General features: G+C 41.3%; 1 protein-coding gene and 1 non-coding gene across 2 annotated transcripts in view; one reads left to right on the forward strand and one right to left on the reverse strand.

Annotated features, from left to right (window-relative positions):
• Positions 1–15962, reverse strand: part of LOC126475430 (uncharacterized) — a 122924-nt gene that overhangs the window by 30314 nt on the left and 76648 nt on the right. The window contains exon 4 of the mRNA XM_050103280.1: positions 2379–2522. Coding sequence (XP_049959237.1) covers positions 2379–2522 — 144 coding nt within the window. The remainder of the gene's footprint in view (positions 1–2378; positions 2523–15962) is intronic.
• Trnag-gcc (transfer RNA glycine (anticodon GCC)) lies at positions 5532–5602 on the forward strand. The gene has a single exon. It is a non-coding gene; the product is annotated as a tRNA-Gly (tRNA).

The following is a 15962-nucleotide window of genomic DNA, read 5'->3' on the forward strand; positions in this document are numbered from 1 at the left end:
ACAGTGTTGCGTGGGAATTACACAGCTTCAAGGTTTTCTGTTACAATCTCAAGGCAAACGACATTCCTCAAAATTCTTTAGACAAAATATACTCATTTGTCAGATACGATGTGGAGGTCACGCAGGTAATGTTTTCTGCAGTTTATTATATGGTTCAACCGGAAACTCGTAATTTATTTGGGTTACTGAATCCTAATTTGAGTCAAACTGCAGCATCACTTTATCTCATCCACAAATATTTTGTAAGGCCAATCTGCATAACTGTCAAACGCCAAAGGGTTTGTAATATAGACGCTTGAATCTACAGTTATGGCTTCTTACCTTTCCTATTACCGTATTTTATGAAAATCTTACTCCAGCATCATCCGATATCAGACGTATTTTTTTCTGTTTTTTTTTGTACAAAATCAAAGCCTTTTCTGTTGGCTATCAGGTTTTCTAGTAAACGTTGATATGTTTACAGGATGCTTTTCAGAAGCAACAGAAAAGTGTTTCGAATATCCCAGTAACAGAGAATATAAACAATTATTAAATACTGCTCACAACCTCGGTCTCCTATTTGTACGCCGACGTCAGATTGTGCTATTGTCAGGGTTAACAACGCCATAAACTCACAACTTTATTCCCCGACGTAGTAACAGGAACCACATATTTTCTCCGGTGTTATACAGAGGTGTTGCGTGTTCATCACACGGGTACGTGCTCTTGCCACATGGCAGAGCTCTGAGCATCGACTTTGGAGATTATTACCGCAGAGAGAGAGCAGTCACATCCACTATATGCCACAAGGTCGTTTGAAACCGCGAGCAAGGGCAGAGGCACTGCCACGTTCGGTGTGTCTAGGTCAGCACATGATACAGGGGATCGCTATTTGCCCCTTGCTGGGTAGCAGCAAGCAGCTTGTCAAGTGCTTAATAATAATTTCTTTATCGATGACGGGCTGTTAGACTTGTTACAGGTAGAAGAGAAACACGCAAGTATTACGGAGATGCCTCGGGAACTCAAATACAAATCCCTGGAGGGAAGGTGACGCTCTTTTCGAGGAACTCTACTGAGAAAATTTACAGAACCGGCATTTGAAGCTGACTGCAGAACGATTCTACTGCCGCCAACGGACATTATGCATAACGATTACGAGGATAAGATACGAGAAATTGGAGCTAATACGGAGGTGCTGTATATACACAGTTGTTTCTTCCTCCATACGGTGGCTTGCGGAGTATGTATGTACACTATGTGTTCAAAAGTATCCGGACACCCCAAAAACATAGGTTCTTCATATTAGGTACATTGTGCTGCCACCTACTGCCAGGTACTCCATATCAGCGACCTCAGTAGTCATTAGACATCCTCAGAGAGCAGAATGGGGAGCTCCGCGGAACTCACGGACTTCGAACGTTGTTCGGTGAATGGGTGTCACTTGTGTCATACATCTGTACGCAAGATTTTAATACTCCTAAACATCTCTAGACCTACTGATTCCAATGTTTCTTTAAAGTCAGTTCCGCCATTACACAGTTTTTTTATTTGCAATGTACATATACACGATCATGATTTCGGCTTTAAGTTGCCTTTATCAAGTGTTTTAATATTATACAGTGCCTAAGATGGCATACTGTCGTATTTAAAATATACTATTAGACACATTGCCTAAGGGTCAATATTTCTGGTAAAAGCCTACTGCTTTTTTATCACTGAGTATACCATCTTGAGTCAAGATCCCAAATCCTATATCATGTCCGGGACACTCTCTCCTCTATTTCGGGATCGTAAAAAACGTGCCTATCTTCTTTGAACTTTCTCCATGTACTTCGTTAATCCTACCTGGTAAGGATCGCAGATTGCGCAGCAGTACTCCAAAGGAGGACGGAAATGCGTAGGGTAAGCAGTCTCTTTAGTAGGTCTCTTACATTTTCTAAGTGTTTTGCCAATAAAACGAAGCCTTTGGTTTGCCTTCCCTCAACATTTTCTATCTGTTCTTTCCAATTTAAGTTGTTCGTAATTGTAATTCCCAGGTATTTAGTTGAATTTACGGCCTTTAGATTTCACTGATGTACTGTGTAACCGAAGTTTAAACGATACCATTTTTCATTGTTTAGGATCAATTGCGAATTTCTGCACCATAAAGATGTCTTTTCTAAATCGTTTTGCAGTTTGTTTTGATCTTCTGATCCCTTCTTATAAGGGGGGATCAAAATTAGTGATATGATAGACAAAATCTACGAGAAATACATGTAATCGGCTCGTATCTGAACGTTGCCAGTATCAGCGTTTGTGAAAACTTTTGCCAAAGATGTTCAGCGGCTAGAAACACAGTACTGTTCAAAAGGATAAATTTCGTATTTATGTGCAGCACCCAGAGAGTTGTTTGTATTTACCTGGCAGTATGGCAAAGGTGATGATCATGTAGAAGACGCTGTTGGCGAAAACAGTGAGGAGGTTGCCGACGAAGAAGAGTGCGGCGCCAGTGAGTGCCACCTGCCGGCAGGAATACGTCTTGAGGGCGTAGTTCGCCAGCAGTCCTGCCAACACAGAAAAACACGTCATTAATGGAAGAGATCTGATGCGAAGCACAAATCCTAAGTTCTGGAATGTGATGCAATCCGCAGTGTCAGAACACTTTCTGTTGTTTTAGGACCCATAAATACCTTTTGTTAGAAAAAATTACAATGTTGTCAAAATCAATGAATTTGTTTGTAGGATTGCGTAAAATTTTTAAGAGATTGTGAAAATGTGAAATACGAAGTTAGAAATGTCAAAGTTAAATGGAAACGCTGGGTGGTTCCCATTTTCGGATAGGGATGCACATATTTTTGAGTGTATGAAACCACACGCACTAACAAACGTCACCTTGCTGCAGTTCTTTTAACAGGTGATTCAAAAGCGTATATTCTTATGGCATCCTGTATTAAGGTATTTTGAGAGCGAGTACATTTCTATTGCGGTAGTGAGCGAATTGAACTGAGACTGAGTTTTATGTTCATTAATACACGTGACAGAAGAAAGGCGTTTCACGGAATTTTATGCTCTGGTGTTAAACACAATGGATTATTAACGCTCTGCGAATTAGTAGGAAGGAAGCTTATTGAAGAGAGTTAAGATCTCTGTGTGAACTGGATGTAGAGCATACTGGTCAAAGATTCTCTCGGTATCTTGGCCACTAGCATACAAAAGAAAAACTTTACGACTGTGCGCCAGCATGTACCTGTTCCACGCATGTTCCACGTTGCGAGCGAAGAAAAAGTTGAACTTTTCTAAAGTAGTACAAAAAATTGTGATAATTCTGCTGCATCATTTCAAAAATTGTGTATGATCCTGGTACCAAAAGTCGTGGAGTTGCGATATGCAAACATACAGGCGGTGTTAGTGTATTGGCCAAGCTGTCATTAGTACTGTGGTAATTCATGTGAAAAGGTTTCCCAGGTGACTATGGTCGCACGATGGGAATTAACAGACTTTGAACGAGGAATGGCAGTTGGGGCTACATGCATGGCATATTTCATTTCGGAAATCGTTTGGGAATTCAGAACTTCGAGGTCCACAGTATCAAGAGAGTGCCGAGAATACCACGTTTCAGGCATTATATCTCCCCTTGGGAAACGCACAGGCCGACGGCCTTCACTTAACGATCAAGAGCAGCTGCGTTTTGCGTAGAGTTTTCAGTGCTAAGAGACAAGCACCATGCGCGAAACAAGCGCATAAGTCAATGAGGGATGTACGACGAACGTATCTGTTAGGACAGTGCGGCGAAATTTGGCGTTAATGGGCTATGGCAACAGACGACCGACGCGAGTGCCTTTGTCAACAGGGCGACATAAGCCTGCAGCGCCGCTAGTGGTGTCGTGACCATACCAGTTGGACAACTGTAACACGGTGTCAAATGAGTCACGATTTCAGTTGGTTAGAGCAGATGTCAGGGTTCGAGTGTGCCGCAGACCCTACGAAGCCGTGGACCCAATTTGTCAACAAGGCACTGTGCAGGGTGATGGTGTCTCCATAATGGTGTGGGCTGTGGAATGGACTGGGTCCTCTGGTTTACCTGAACTGACCACTACCTGGAAATGGTTATGTTCCACTACTTGCAGAGCATTTGCATCACTTCATGTTCCCAAATATCGATGGAATTTTTACGGATGACAATGCTCCATGTCACTAGGCCACATTTGTTTGCGATTCTTTTGAAGGGAATTCTGAACAACTCGAGGAATGATACGGCCACCCAGATGGCCCTATATGAATCCCATCGGACGTTAGGGAACACAATCGAGAGGTAAAGTTCGTACACAAAATCCTGGAGCGCAACTCTTTCGCAATTACGGGCAGCTACAGAGAAAGCATGGCTCACTATATATTTAGGGGACTTCCAACGACTTGTTGAGTCCAAGTCACACCGAGTTTTTGCACTACGCCAGGCAAAAGGAGGTCTGACACGATATTGGGATGTATCCCATGATGTTTGACGTCTCAGTGTACAGTGACGTTCGGTGAGGCAGATGTTGAGCACCGCCACTCTTGATACGGAATTCAGTCGGCTAGCGGGTCTCGCCTGCAGCAAATTCACCTCGCGGACTCTCCATTATGTGTCACCTATGGAGTGTCGGATACAGATGATCACCGCCTTGTCTGCGGATCAGCGAGGACTTTTTGATATTTGGTGCGCCAGATGTTGACTTTCTTCATACTCGTGACTCCGACCTGATAACTGCATAGTCGCTCCTCTTTCCGAATGAAGTGTAATTTTCGAGAGCTAAAACGAATTCTGTGACACGAATACGCGACCGCACCATCCACTATTTGTTCGGTGACTGTGGGAAGACAGTTCTCGATATTTTGCGGTACTTAAACCGAACGACACTGTGCGATGGTCCTGAACTCTAAATACCAACAGCATTTCTCAAATTTTCTCGGGATCGCGTTCAATGACCCTCCTCGCAGCTGCTATTATCCATGACAGGAGAAGTTGAAATACGAATTCTTTTTGTTAGGACTGAACTATTAACAGCGACCTCGCTGTTACGAGAAAACGTGCATTGTTAATCCCGCAGCGAATAGCGCCATAGAGCATGTTGTAACGAGGCAGTCTCTTTTGTTTTCTTCCTGGTTGGTAGTCGACGAGGAGCGACTTTCATTTATCTTCCCCTTGGTATTATGGGACATTCCTTAGCACGGACTTTTGCAAGACGATAGTGATGGTACAAAAGAAAATCCTGTGAAGTGCAGCTATGTATACCGACCTGCGTTCCTATCGGTATTGGTCCCACGTCAATGGTTTGGCTGTGTAGTTTGATGGTTCTTTGCAGACATAACATTGACAACGTTACTTGCAAAATAAATGGTCATTTTCACACTTCATGTGCGTTAACAGAAGGTGAGTTTTGACAAAAAAAAAAAAAAAAATCTTAAAAGCCCCGCCAGCAATACGGTTGGCGCAGAGAAAGCTGCGCCCGTCTCGTCGAGTATGACTCAGCGCAACGCCTACACAAGAGACGTAGCTTTACATCATTTTATCTAAGGAGTTATCTTTCCATGAAGCATCGGTGGTTCAGTGGTAGAATGCTCGCCTGCCACGCGGGCGGCCCGGGTTCGATTCCCGGCCGATGCATCTTTTTTTTTCCTTTTCTTAGTAGCTAGGGAATTTCCGCCTACTCCTTTCACAGTTGGTTACGAACAAATCTAACAGATTATACTAATATTGAATTTTAAGTGCAACACAACTGAGATAACGAATTCATTTTCTATTTCTCGAAAACACAATGCTAGAGGTAATAAGTTAGTATCAGTTCTCAACCGCTTCTAGGCTCTCTTGATGCAGTTTCCAGAATGACTGCCGTTCTCTTGAAACCTTCTCAGAAAAAGAGGAGGACTCTCCAATTCTGTCACAGATTGGTGCTGATAGTGACTTGTTTTACTGGGATTCATTTTAGTAATCGACTAATCCTGCTTGCTGTGCGTGGAGTACAATGCCAGTTTCTGGTTGCCTATCTAACGGGATGCACGGGCAACAAAAATTCTATTTTCAGTATTTCGTATAATTATTGACCGAATTTAAAATGCTGTCCTAATCTATTCATTAAGAGGTATAATCTTATGTTAAAGGTTTTAAGACAAGTGTTACAGTTAGAAACCGCATACATGTCTTGAGGGAACGTAGTCCACAGCGCGCAAACACGCAGACTTTTATTCATCCAGTATTTGCGAATGAGATCACTTACAAATGACTTCCAGCAAACTTTATACACAATTTCAAACCTTTTCCAAACTTTCTATCGCCAACGCCAACCACAAAATTATGAAAGGGAAGTAGTATATCGTTCACTACCTTTTCGATGTTCATGCAGTAAAACTTTGCCATCAGGCACGACTTTATAGTTTTTTCCTTCTTTAGCATTAAATCTATTAGCATTATATTTTGCTGACACTATCCATACACATCACTGAATGTACCTGCAAGATTCTACAACATATAGTTAAGGAAATATGACGTCATAAACATTATGAAGCGTTAAAAGCTAGCTTTTGCTTAAAACGGAGTGCGAATCGTCCGGACTTTACTTACACAGTGTTTGATAATGAGAGCACTTAGCGTTTTCAAACAAAATTAACGGCTAATATTTAAGACATTGTTTTTTAAAGTAATCAGATGTCTGAAGATGTTTTATACATTGGAGTCAGATTCTTTACAGAATCGGGGTTTACTGGTTGCATGTCTACTTACTAGTATCTGACCATATTGTAGACAGCAACGTCATCAGATGTTCCTCGGTGTGTCCGGGTCTTTAAATAGACGTTTTCCACTTATCTTCATAATAATAACGATTTGCTTCGATTCAGCTTGATCAAGAGAGTAAGCCTGGTTGTAAACGCCCCTGAATCACGCAACATGGTAGCTATAGCGGTTATTCTAAGCAAACTGAAAGAGTGAAATAAAGCGAAAACTTAATAATAAATTACGTCTACCGTCTATATAGCATTCTTATTGTGCCATTCTACATTTCGAAGTCACAGCTGCAAACCAAAGTTTACGTAAAGTTACTGTTGTCTGTGATACGGCTTTTGAGGCATTGTTTAGATTGGAAGATTTGTAACAACATACATTTGACCCACTGTAAATAAAATTTTCTTAATGAAGTTCTTCAGTTGTTTAAGTGCGGTTTTAAACAGAAAGGAAATTAATTTCAACAAGTGATTTATCTAAACCCGAAAACTGTCGTTTTGTTAGTATTAAGGATAAATTAATTATAACGAAATTCTGAAGCTTCTACAAAACGAATTCAGGTTTAGCATTCTCTCTGAAATTAAACTGAAGCGATTTCCTGCATGGAAGGACACGGCTGCAGTGAGAAAGCAGGAAAGGAAAAAAAAAAAAAAAAAGAAACAGAGATTCTGATGACACAAACCGATTTTAGTTTCACTGTGGAGGACGCAAAACTGAAGTAGGAGCAGAGATCAGAGTGCCGTCAACGTCTTCGTCACTAGAGACTGGGAACGAGATCGAGTTGGATAGTGACAGCTATGGACATCGGCAGAAATGGAGGTAACGAGCATTTTAACCGGAGCGCCAAGATTACCGAATTCGTTTGCTGAAACATGAACTCAGAAATGAAAAAAAAGGAATAAAATTGATAGAAGGACTTAATGCTACAAAAATATGTTAATCCAGGCTAACGCAGGACTCGAATTCAACATCGTAATAAATGTTACTTCCCCTGTAAGGATTTGCTGTTGGCAGAATATGAATACTAACCTGTAACACAGAAAACTACAAGCAAAATTCATGAACGTTTAGAAGAGTCTTGCGAGTCGTTAAACCGAGGTCTTTTGGTGGTAGACATAGAATTTTCGCCTTCTTAATCTTTATAGCGACGAAATTATTTTTACTTTTCATTTTTCTTTAAACCTCTTATATAAAAGACTTAACAGGTTTTCCGTGTGTTTATAATACAAAAAACTGAAAAGAGTACCTTCTACAACAATAAAAATATTGATAAACGTATGAAATTAAAAATGAACTCTTTGAAATTTAAAATAGACTGAGAACATTTGTGGATGCTTAGCTCTCTGACAGCTTTTCGGATCTCATTAGAATCAGCTTGAACCTATCTACCACGGAAACATCCTTCCACATACCGTTAATGGTCTGCAGAGCTTCGCGCTAATGAGTGTCGAAAGTTGCAATGCTAACGGAAGCAGTTAGAGACGAGGACCCACGTCGCGGAACGGGCAGTTCACCGCCTTGGACCGCAGATACCAAGAAACCAACACTAGCTTATTGTCTTTGTCTGTATATTCACTAATGGCTACATGGGTACATATCGCTTTCTGCTTTATCTTAATCCCGTTCCTGGAGACGTACATTAACATGTACCTGAATTCAAGGTAACTGCTATGTTGAAGACGTGGCGGATCTGTCGGCAGGGGACACAGGTTTTAAAACCTAATAGAGTAAGGTGGGGTAAAGTGCCCAGTCTAAAGGAAACTGAATTTTCACCAAACCATGGCTATTAACAGAAACTTTCCGTTGACACATTTTGAATATACGTATCATAAGGTTTCACATCAAATGTTTTTAAGTGAAAAAGAAAGTAATATATAGGAACTTCATGCATTTTTCTGAAAGCTTACAGACCGGCCGCGATGGCCGAGCGGTTCTAGGCGCTACAGTCTGGAACCGCGCGACCGCTACGGTCGCAGGTTCGAATCCTGCCTCGGGCATGGATGCGTGTGATGTCCTTAGGTTAGTTAGGTTTAAGTAGTTCTACGTTCTAGGGAACTGATGACCTCAGCAGTTAAGTCCCATAGTGCTCAGAGCCATTTGAACCATTCGAAGGCTTACATAGTGCCTATTTTTGTCCACTCTAAGAAGGTAACGAGGCCAGGAACTGGTCACTTTGCGTATTGGATAATAGTATATAAAAGATATTGTATGATAATATGTAAATGATATGGTATTTTGTTTCTTTCTGCCACGTGGAATGCTAATCTCCGTAGGTCATCCACTGTAAATCCATAAAATCGCTTTTCCATTTCAGAAATATAACTAAGTACTTCTTGCTCTTGTTCTTCATTGAACACAATCCTTGAACTTCCTACAACTTATTTACTTCCTACTGTATCTCTGTCTTTTCTTAGAACGCTTCTTTTCAGCGTTTTACGTGAACATTAAATTGCTTTGCTGCTGTAGGAAAAGGCATTCTTATGATACTTCATCACCTCAGTCACATTTTCCAGCGTAACAGGATGCCGTGTTTGTTAATCTGATTTCCGGACACTTTTTAAAGGCATCTTGATGCCATGGTATCTAAAACAATACCAAGCGGCTTCAGTAGACCCTGTCCAAATGGATTTTTGTACTAGGCTAAAACAGAACATAGACGGTTTTCCATAACATTATTTGATTAATTAATTCGAAATCATTTCAAAGGGATAGAATAGCGAATGATAGCTTTGTACTCGTGTATAAAATGATTCAGAAGTCAATCAGTAGTATTACGCGTGACATATGAAAGTAACTAACTCTTAGTGGTGTAAGTAGTTTAAAAATGGATAGTTGGGAAAAGTGGTCAGCTTTGCCACATTTCCGTACGAGTAGTGTGGCCACTTTTCATGACAGGTGCCATGTTAGCACACAGATGAAGCTATCAAACCAAAAGAAGCAATAGGGAACTACTTATACATCTGTAAGTCAGAAGGTGTTAACACTAGATAATACTGGAAACAGGTATTACTTTGCGTATATGTGAGGCTACACAAATAACACCAATAACTTATCTTACCTCAGAAAATTGCAAATTATAAAAGCTTTTACCGAAGAGTAATTGAATAAGCTTCCTCTGTGAAACTCACTGACAACTCTGATGGGGTACATTAGAACTAGTTTTACAACTTCTTGGCGGACAGGAGCAGCGTTTCGGGCAAAATATACGCAAATGTCACTTTGCGTTACCCTTCCACTTCCACTAGGTACGGGTACAAGTGATTTTACCAAACAACCAAGAAGTGTTTGGCAGCGGCTACGTCTCATTGTACCAGTTTTTAGGGTTTCTTTCCGTCCCATTCACGTACGGAACGCGGGACGAGTGATTGTTTGAATGGCTCTATGAGTGCTGTAATTATTTTTAAGTCTTGTCCTCACTGTCTCTATGTAAGCGAAATGTAGGGGGTTGCAGCGTATTCCTAGAGTCATCAATTGAAGCTGGTTCTTGAAACTTTGTTAGTAGATTTTCTCGGGACAGTTCACGTCTATCTTCAAGAGTCTGCCAATTCAGTTTCTTTAGCATCTCTGTGACACTCTTCCACGGGTCAAAGAAACCTGTGACAATTCGTACTGCCCTTTCTCTATACGTTCAATATCCCCTGTTAGTCACATGTGTTACGGGTCCCACACTCATGAGCAATATTTTAGAATGGATCGTATGAGTGATTTGTAAGCGATCTCCTTTGTAGACTGATTTCACTTCCCCAGTATTCTGTCAATAAAGCGAAGTTGAGCACCTTTACCCACGGCTGAACCTATGAGATTATTCCACTTTATATCCCTACAATATGCTACACCCGCGTAATTGTATGAGTTGGCCGATTCCAACAGCGACTCATTGATATTAAAGTCATAGGATACTTCGTGTTTTCGTTTTGTGAAGTGCGCAGTTTTACATTTCTGAACATTTAAGGAAAGTTTCCAATCTTTGCATCACTTTGGAAGCCTATCAACATCTGATGGAATATTTATGCAGCTCTTTCAGACAGTTCTTCGTTACGGACAACTGCATCATTTGCAAGAAGTTTGAGTGTACTATTTATATTGTCAGCAAGGTCATTAATATACAAATGACATTAAGGATCTCAACACACTTCCCTGGGACCCACCCAAAATTACTTTCACATCTGACGATGACACTCCATCCAAGATGACATGCTGCGCCCTCCCTACGAAAAAGTCCTCAATTCTGTCAAAAAATTCGCTTGATGCGCAATATGACAATAAGCTTAGGTGAGGCACTGAGTTAAATACTTTTCGGAAATCAAGAAATGCTGCATCTACCTGACTGCCTTGATCCAAGGCTTTCAGTACGTCATGTAAGAAAACTGTGAGTTGAGTTTCACACGATCTATGATTTCGGAATCCATGCTAACTGACATGGAGGAGGTCACTCTGTTCGAGATATCTCATTATGTTTGAGCTCAAAATGTTTTAATATTCTGCAACAATTACAGAATAAGGCAGGATATTCCGCTCCAGGTGCTAAACTGCTGACTGCCGGGAATGGCAAGGTGTTCTGCTTACATGCACAAAGCAGCAGGTGGGTTGTAATCACACACAACCTAGAAGGCCAATCACGCAGTGCACGGAAGATCCAATACACAGCGGGGCCGTTGTTGAACCATGGGAGCTCCAGAAATAGTGCACGTTTGGTGTTTACACCCATTTACATGTGATTAAAAGAGATGGTATGTCTCCTGAACGTGATTTACCTAAATCTGTGGCAAGAGGAATCATTCGCTGAAAAAAAAAACAAAAAAAAAAACTGTTGAGCCACTGCATGAGACAGCAGGTACCATCAAAATGTTTCAAAACGTTATTTCATAACGGTGCACTCGATTTAAAACGAGAGCGGTTCGAAGTAGGTCTCGTTAAGGGTTTAGTGAACGGCTTTAGCCAGAGCCGACACAAACTTACCGCTCTTACCACGTCGCATTAGGCGACAGAGTGCTGCGAATCTATACTGAGACACTAACTAGCTCCACTCACCACCTACAGGTCAAGGCCAACAGAAAATACCCTTTAATTTTTCCAAGCCTGTTCTTTTGCCGGTGGTTCTGCGAGATAGATAGCGACAGCTCGATGAGTCATTCACGCTCCGAAAGCCGTATTAGAGGACAGGTGCACAGTCTGTTTGTGAGCTGCTCTACAGGTGGAATAAGTGCTCTCTCGTCTTGCGTCATACATTAAAAAATTTCAGAACGCCTACATTATTGTATTTCACGATACTATACAGTAAGTCAATGTATAAGCTGTACATGCGATAAGATATACGTGAGAGGATCGGAAAACAATCTACAATAATTTTTTATCCACTGGTATTGCAGCTGGAATGTTGAAATTTCACGACGATATAGTTTGAAGTTTGCCCTACAGAGGGTAATTTGGTTTTATAAGGAGCTTTGGCGAGAGAAGCCTGAACTATGAAACAAACACGGCGCTCATTTTATTGTCGTCAATTTGAGAAGAGCAGGGAAGTGTAGTTCGAAATTTGTGGTCCAAAGGGCATAAACTGAGTGAAATTCATAAGAACATTAATGGCATGTATGGGGACAACTGGATAGGCGGTAGCAATGTTTCCAGGTGGTGTGCATTCTTCCAAGAGGGCCGTGTGAATCTTAGCGATTAGCCACGTTCCAGACAACTGGCAACAGTTGCAACCCCGAAGAAAGTGTGAGCCATTCAGGTAGCAATTCTGAACGACTGGCCGGTGCAACTGCGAACCTTATCGCAGCAGTTCAACATTTACTGCGGTGCAGTGTACGGTATTGTTCATGATACGTCGAAATTTAGTGAAGTTAGTGCTCGCTGGGTGCCTATGAACCTGACAGACAACCACAAGCGCCAGTGAATGATGACAAGCCTGAATCAGTTAGCGCTTTACGCCACAGAAGGGCATGACTTACTGAAAGGACTCGTCACTGGTGATGGGTCGTGGGCGTACCACCACTCGCCCGAAACCAAGCAGGGCTCTATGGAATGGAAACATCCTGGTTACCCGGAGTGACTCAGTCTGCTGGGAAAGTGTTTGTGACTATGTTTTGGGATAGGCATGGTGTGTTGTTGGTGGACTTTGCTGAACATGGGGCCACTGTGAATGCTGCAGCCTAGGTTAAAACATTGGTTAAGTTGCGTCGTCCCCATCGTGACAAAAACCACACGATTAATGCTGACGGTGTCAAACCTCTGCATGAAAATGCTCACCAAAATGTTGCTATTCCTGTTCGTGAGAAAATCGACACATTTGGGTTGGAGGTGCCCCAGCATCCACCATACAACCTGGGCATTGCACCGTCGGACTTTCATCTATTTGGTCCCACGAAGAAATTCCTGATCGGCCAACGCTTCGAGGCAGATGCGGAACTGAAAGCAGCAGTCCGCAGATGGCTATACTCCAACCAAACGGACTTCAACAATCAGAGCATACTGAAACTGGTAGCATGATTAGAGAAATATGTTGAGTACGTTGGTTCAAAAAATGGCTCTGACTACTATGGGACTTAACATCTTAGGTCATCAGTCCCCTAGAACTTAGAACTACTTAAACCTAACTAACCTAAGGACATCACACACATCCATGCCCGAGGCAGAATTCGAACCTGCGACCGTAGCAGTCCCGCGGCTCCGGACTGCAGCGCCTAGAACCGCACGGCCACAGAGGCCGGCAGTACGTTGGTGACTATATGAAAAAGTAGGTAAAAGATATAAGATTAGTTGTGATTTTTTTGTTTTGTTTTGATACTTATTTAACTCTTTGGTAATGAAAATCTTGTGAGTTTCCTTCCGATCTTCCCTCGTATGCTTCGTATGTGTGAAAAATCAGCAATTTATCGATTAAGAACGTGACCTTTACACTGGTTTGATCTGTTTTGTTCACTTTTCGGCTGTGTAGATAATCGTTGAACAGTCGGTGCATTATGCTACTGTTTACACCCACCAAAATAAAGAATTGGTTCAAATGGCTCTGAGCACTATGGGACTTAACATTTGTGGTCATCAGTCCCCTAGAACTTAGAACTACTTAAACCTAACTAACCTAAGGACATCACACACATCCATGCCCGAGGCAGGATTCGAGCCTGCGACCGTAGCAGTCGCGCGGTTCCGGACTGAGCGCCTAGAATCGCTAGACCACCGCGGCCGGCAAAATAAAGAATTCATTTTATCGTAAATCGTTGGTAAAATGTTCGAATAGTTTCAGTGACGCATCACCGTTCTGTGTTCGGGCTGTCATCTAGTGACACGAGATCATTTCTAAATCGTTGATGCCTCTCCCTAGCACGAGACTCTTAGGTGTGTTATGCTGCACCCCGTTGCTTTGAATCGTACTGGCCTTACGGAGACTGCAGCGTTCTCACACTGCATAATCCCTAGCGGATAAAATGTGTTACAACATCCGCTGAACACGTCGGAATCAAAAGCTTAAAACCCAAAGCACTATTTACCGCAACAATCATAACGTAAAATTAATCTCTTTATGCTTTTAACGCTACATAAATCGCTCAGTTGGGAGCCTGTCAGGCAGAGGCCAGGATTATTAATAGCGGCTGTTCGCGTATTCATTAGCATTTCAATGAGTCGACATTTAAGAAGTCGCGTCCACTTTTCTGGTTCATACTGGATTGCACATGCGGATGTGATAATACGGGCGCGTTGGCCCGTACAATTTTACTGCGCAGCAAAATCCGCTATTAATCTTTGTAAAGCATTAAACTGCTGATAAAAGGTCGCTCTATCTTGACAATAGAGGGGCGTTTTCCGAGAAAACACTGAGACTCAATATCTTTACTCAACTGCCGCTAACGACACGAAGTTCACACTACAAGGATGCGGAGATATAGTCAACTCCTCCATGTTTATTTTAATTGCTTCACGATTGAATAATTTCAAAACTTTTATAGCTGTAGTATCACTACAAAGCCACCTGATTTTAATGAGGAAACAGGAATTTCGGCCTTTTTTCAATTCTGTTGATAGTTAAATTTATTTAAATGGTTTTCGGATGAACTCACATAAAAATGAACTAACGTAAGGCCGGAAACGGAACATTTAATCTCAATAGCAATCGAGTTTTATAATGTGTAACTAACAATAGGAAGCATGGGAGTTGGAACACGATAGTACATACTAATCATTTTTTAGTCTAAAGAAACTGTGTTTTGAAAAGTAGCCCCTTACTTCACGCATTACCGACCACAGCTGAAGCTTGATTGAACACCTATACTAACGGAAAGATATAACCACTCTTTGACTATATGGTATGCTTTATTACACGATCCAGATTTCAGCCTTAGACCATTATCAAGTGCTACAATTATGGTTAGTTGGTTGATTTGGGGGGAAGGGACGAAACAGCGAGGTCATCAGAGTTATAATTACCAAAAATCATCTGAATTGTGTGTAAAATACTTGGTTATTCTAAATGATGGACCCATTTTCAAAACTTCGTATTTATTCAAGCACAACTCCAAAATGAACAAGCTTTATACCAGTGAAAAGAGGAAGATTCAAAGTGTTTTTCATAAAGTTTGATATCAATTTAATAAATTTATTAATTTGTAATTAATTAGTTTTTGATAATTGTTTAATAATTAGAAATGTGATAAATGTTATAATGTTCAATGTGGCCACCGTTGGCTGCACGGCAAACATCGACGTGGTAGCCAAACTCGTCCCACCCACGCGAAAGTGTATCTGCTGTTACTGAGTGCACGGCAGCACTGATCCGTTTCCGCAGATCGTTCAGAGTGGTTGGTAGACGTGTGACGTAAACAGCTTCCTTCACATAGCCAAACTGATATCAAACATTGTAAAAAAAAAAAAATAAATAAACTCTGAAACATTCTCTTTTCATCAGTGTAAAGCTTATTCATTTTGAATTTGTGCTTGAATACATACGAATTTTTGAAAATGGATCTATCTTTTAGAATAACGCTGTATATACCTTCGGTTGTATAAACTTGATGTTTCGAAAGTAAAAGTGAGAAGATTTTTGTAATATGTCAATTGGCTGGTGATTTGCTTGACTTGTTAACATGATAAAGCTGCGTAATAAAATAAATGACCACATCACAGGTTTGAGCTTCGTTTCAGTGTGTATAAGCAGCAATCAACATAAAAATAAGTAAAGTAATCGTCAAAGACCGAAACAGAGACATCATAGTCTGCACCATGTAATATACGGTGCGCCAGGGAACCAGGTAGT

This window comes from Schistocerca serialis, chromosome 4 (assembly GCF_023864345.2).
Source record: "Schistocerca serialis cubense isolate TAMUIC-IGC-003099 chromosome 4, iqSchSeri2.2, whole genome shotgun sequence".
Lineage (NCBI taxonomy): Eukaryota > Metazoa > Arthropoda > Insecta > Orthoptera > Acrididae > Schistocerca > Schistocerca serialis.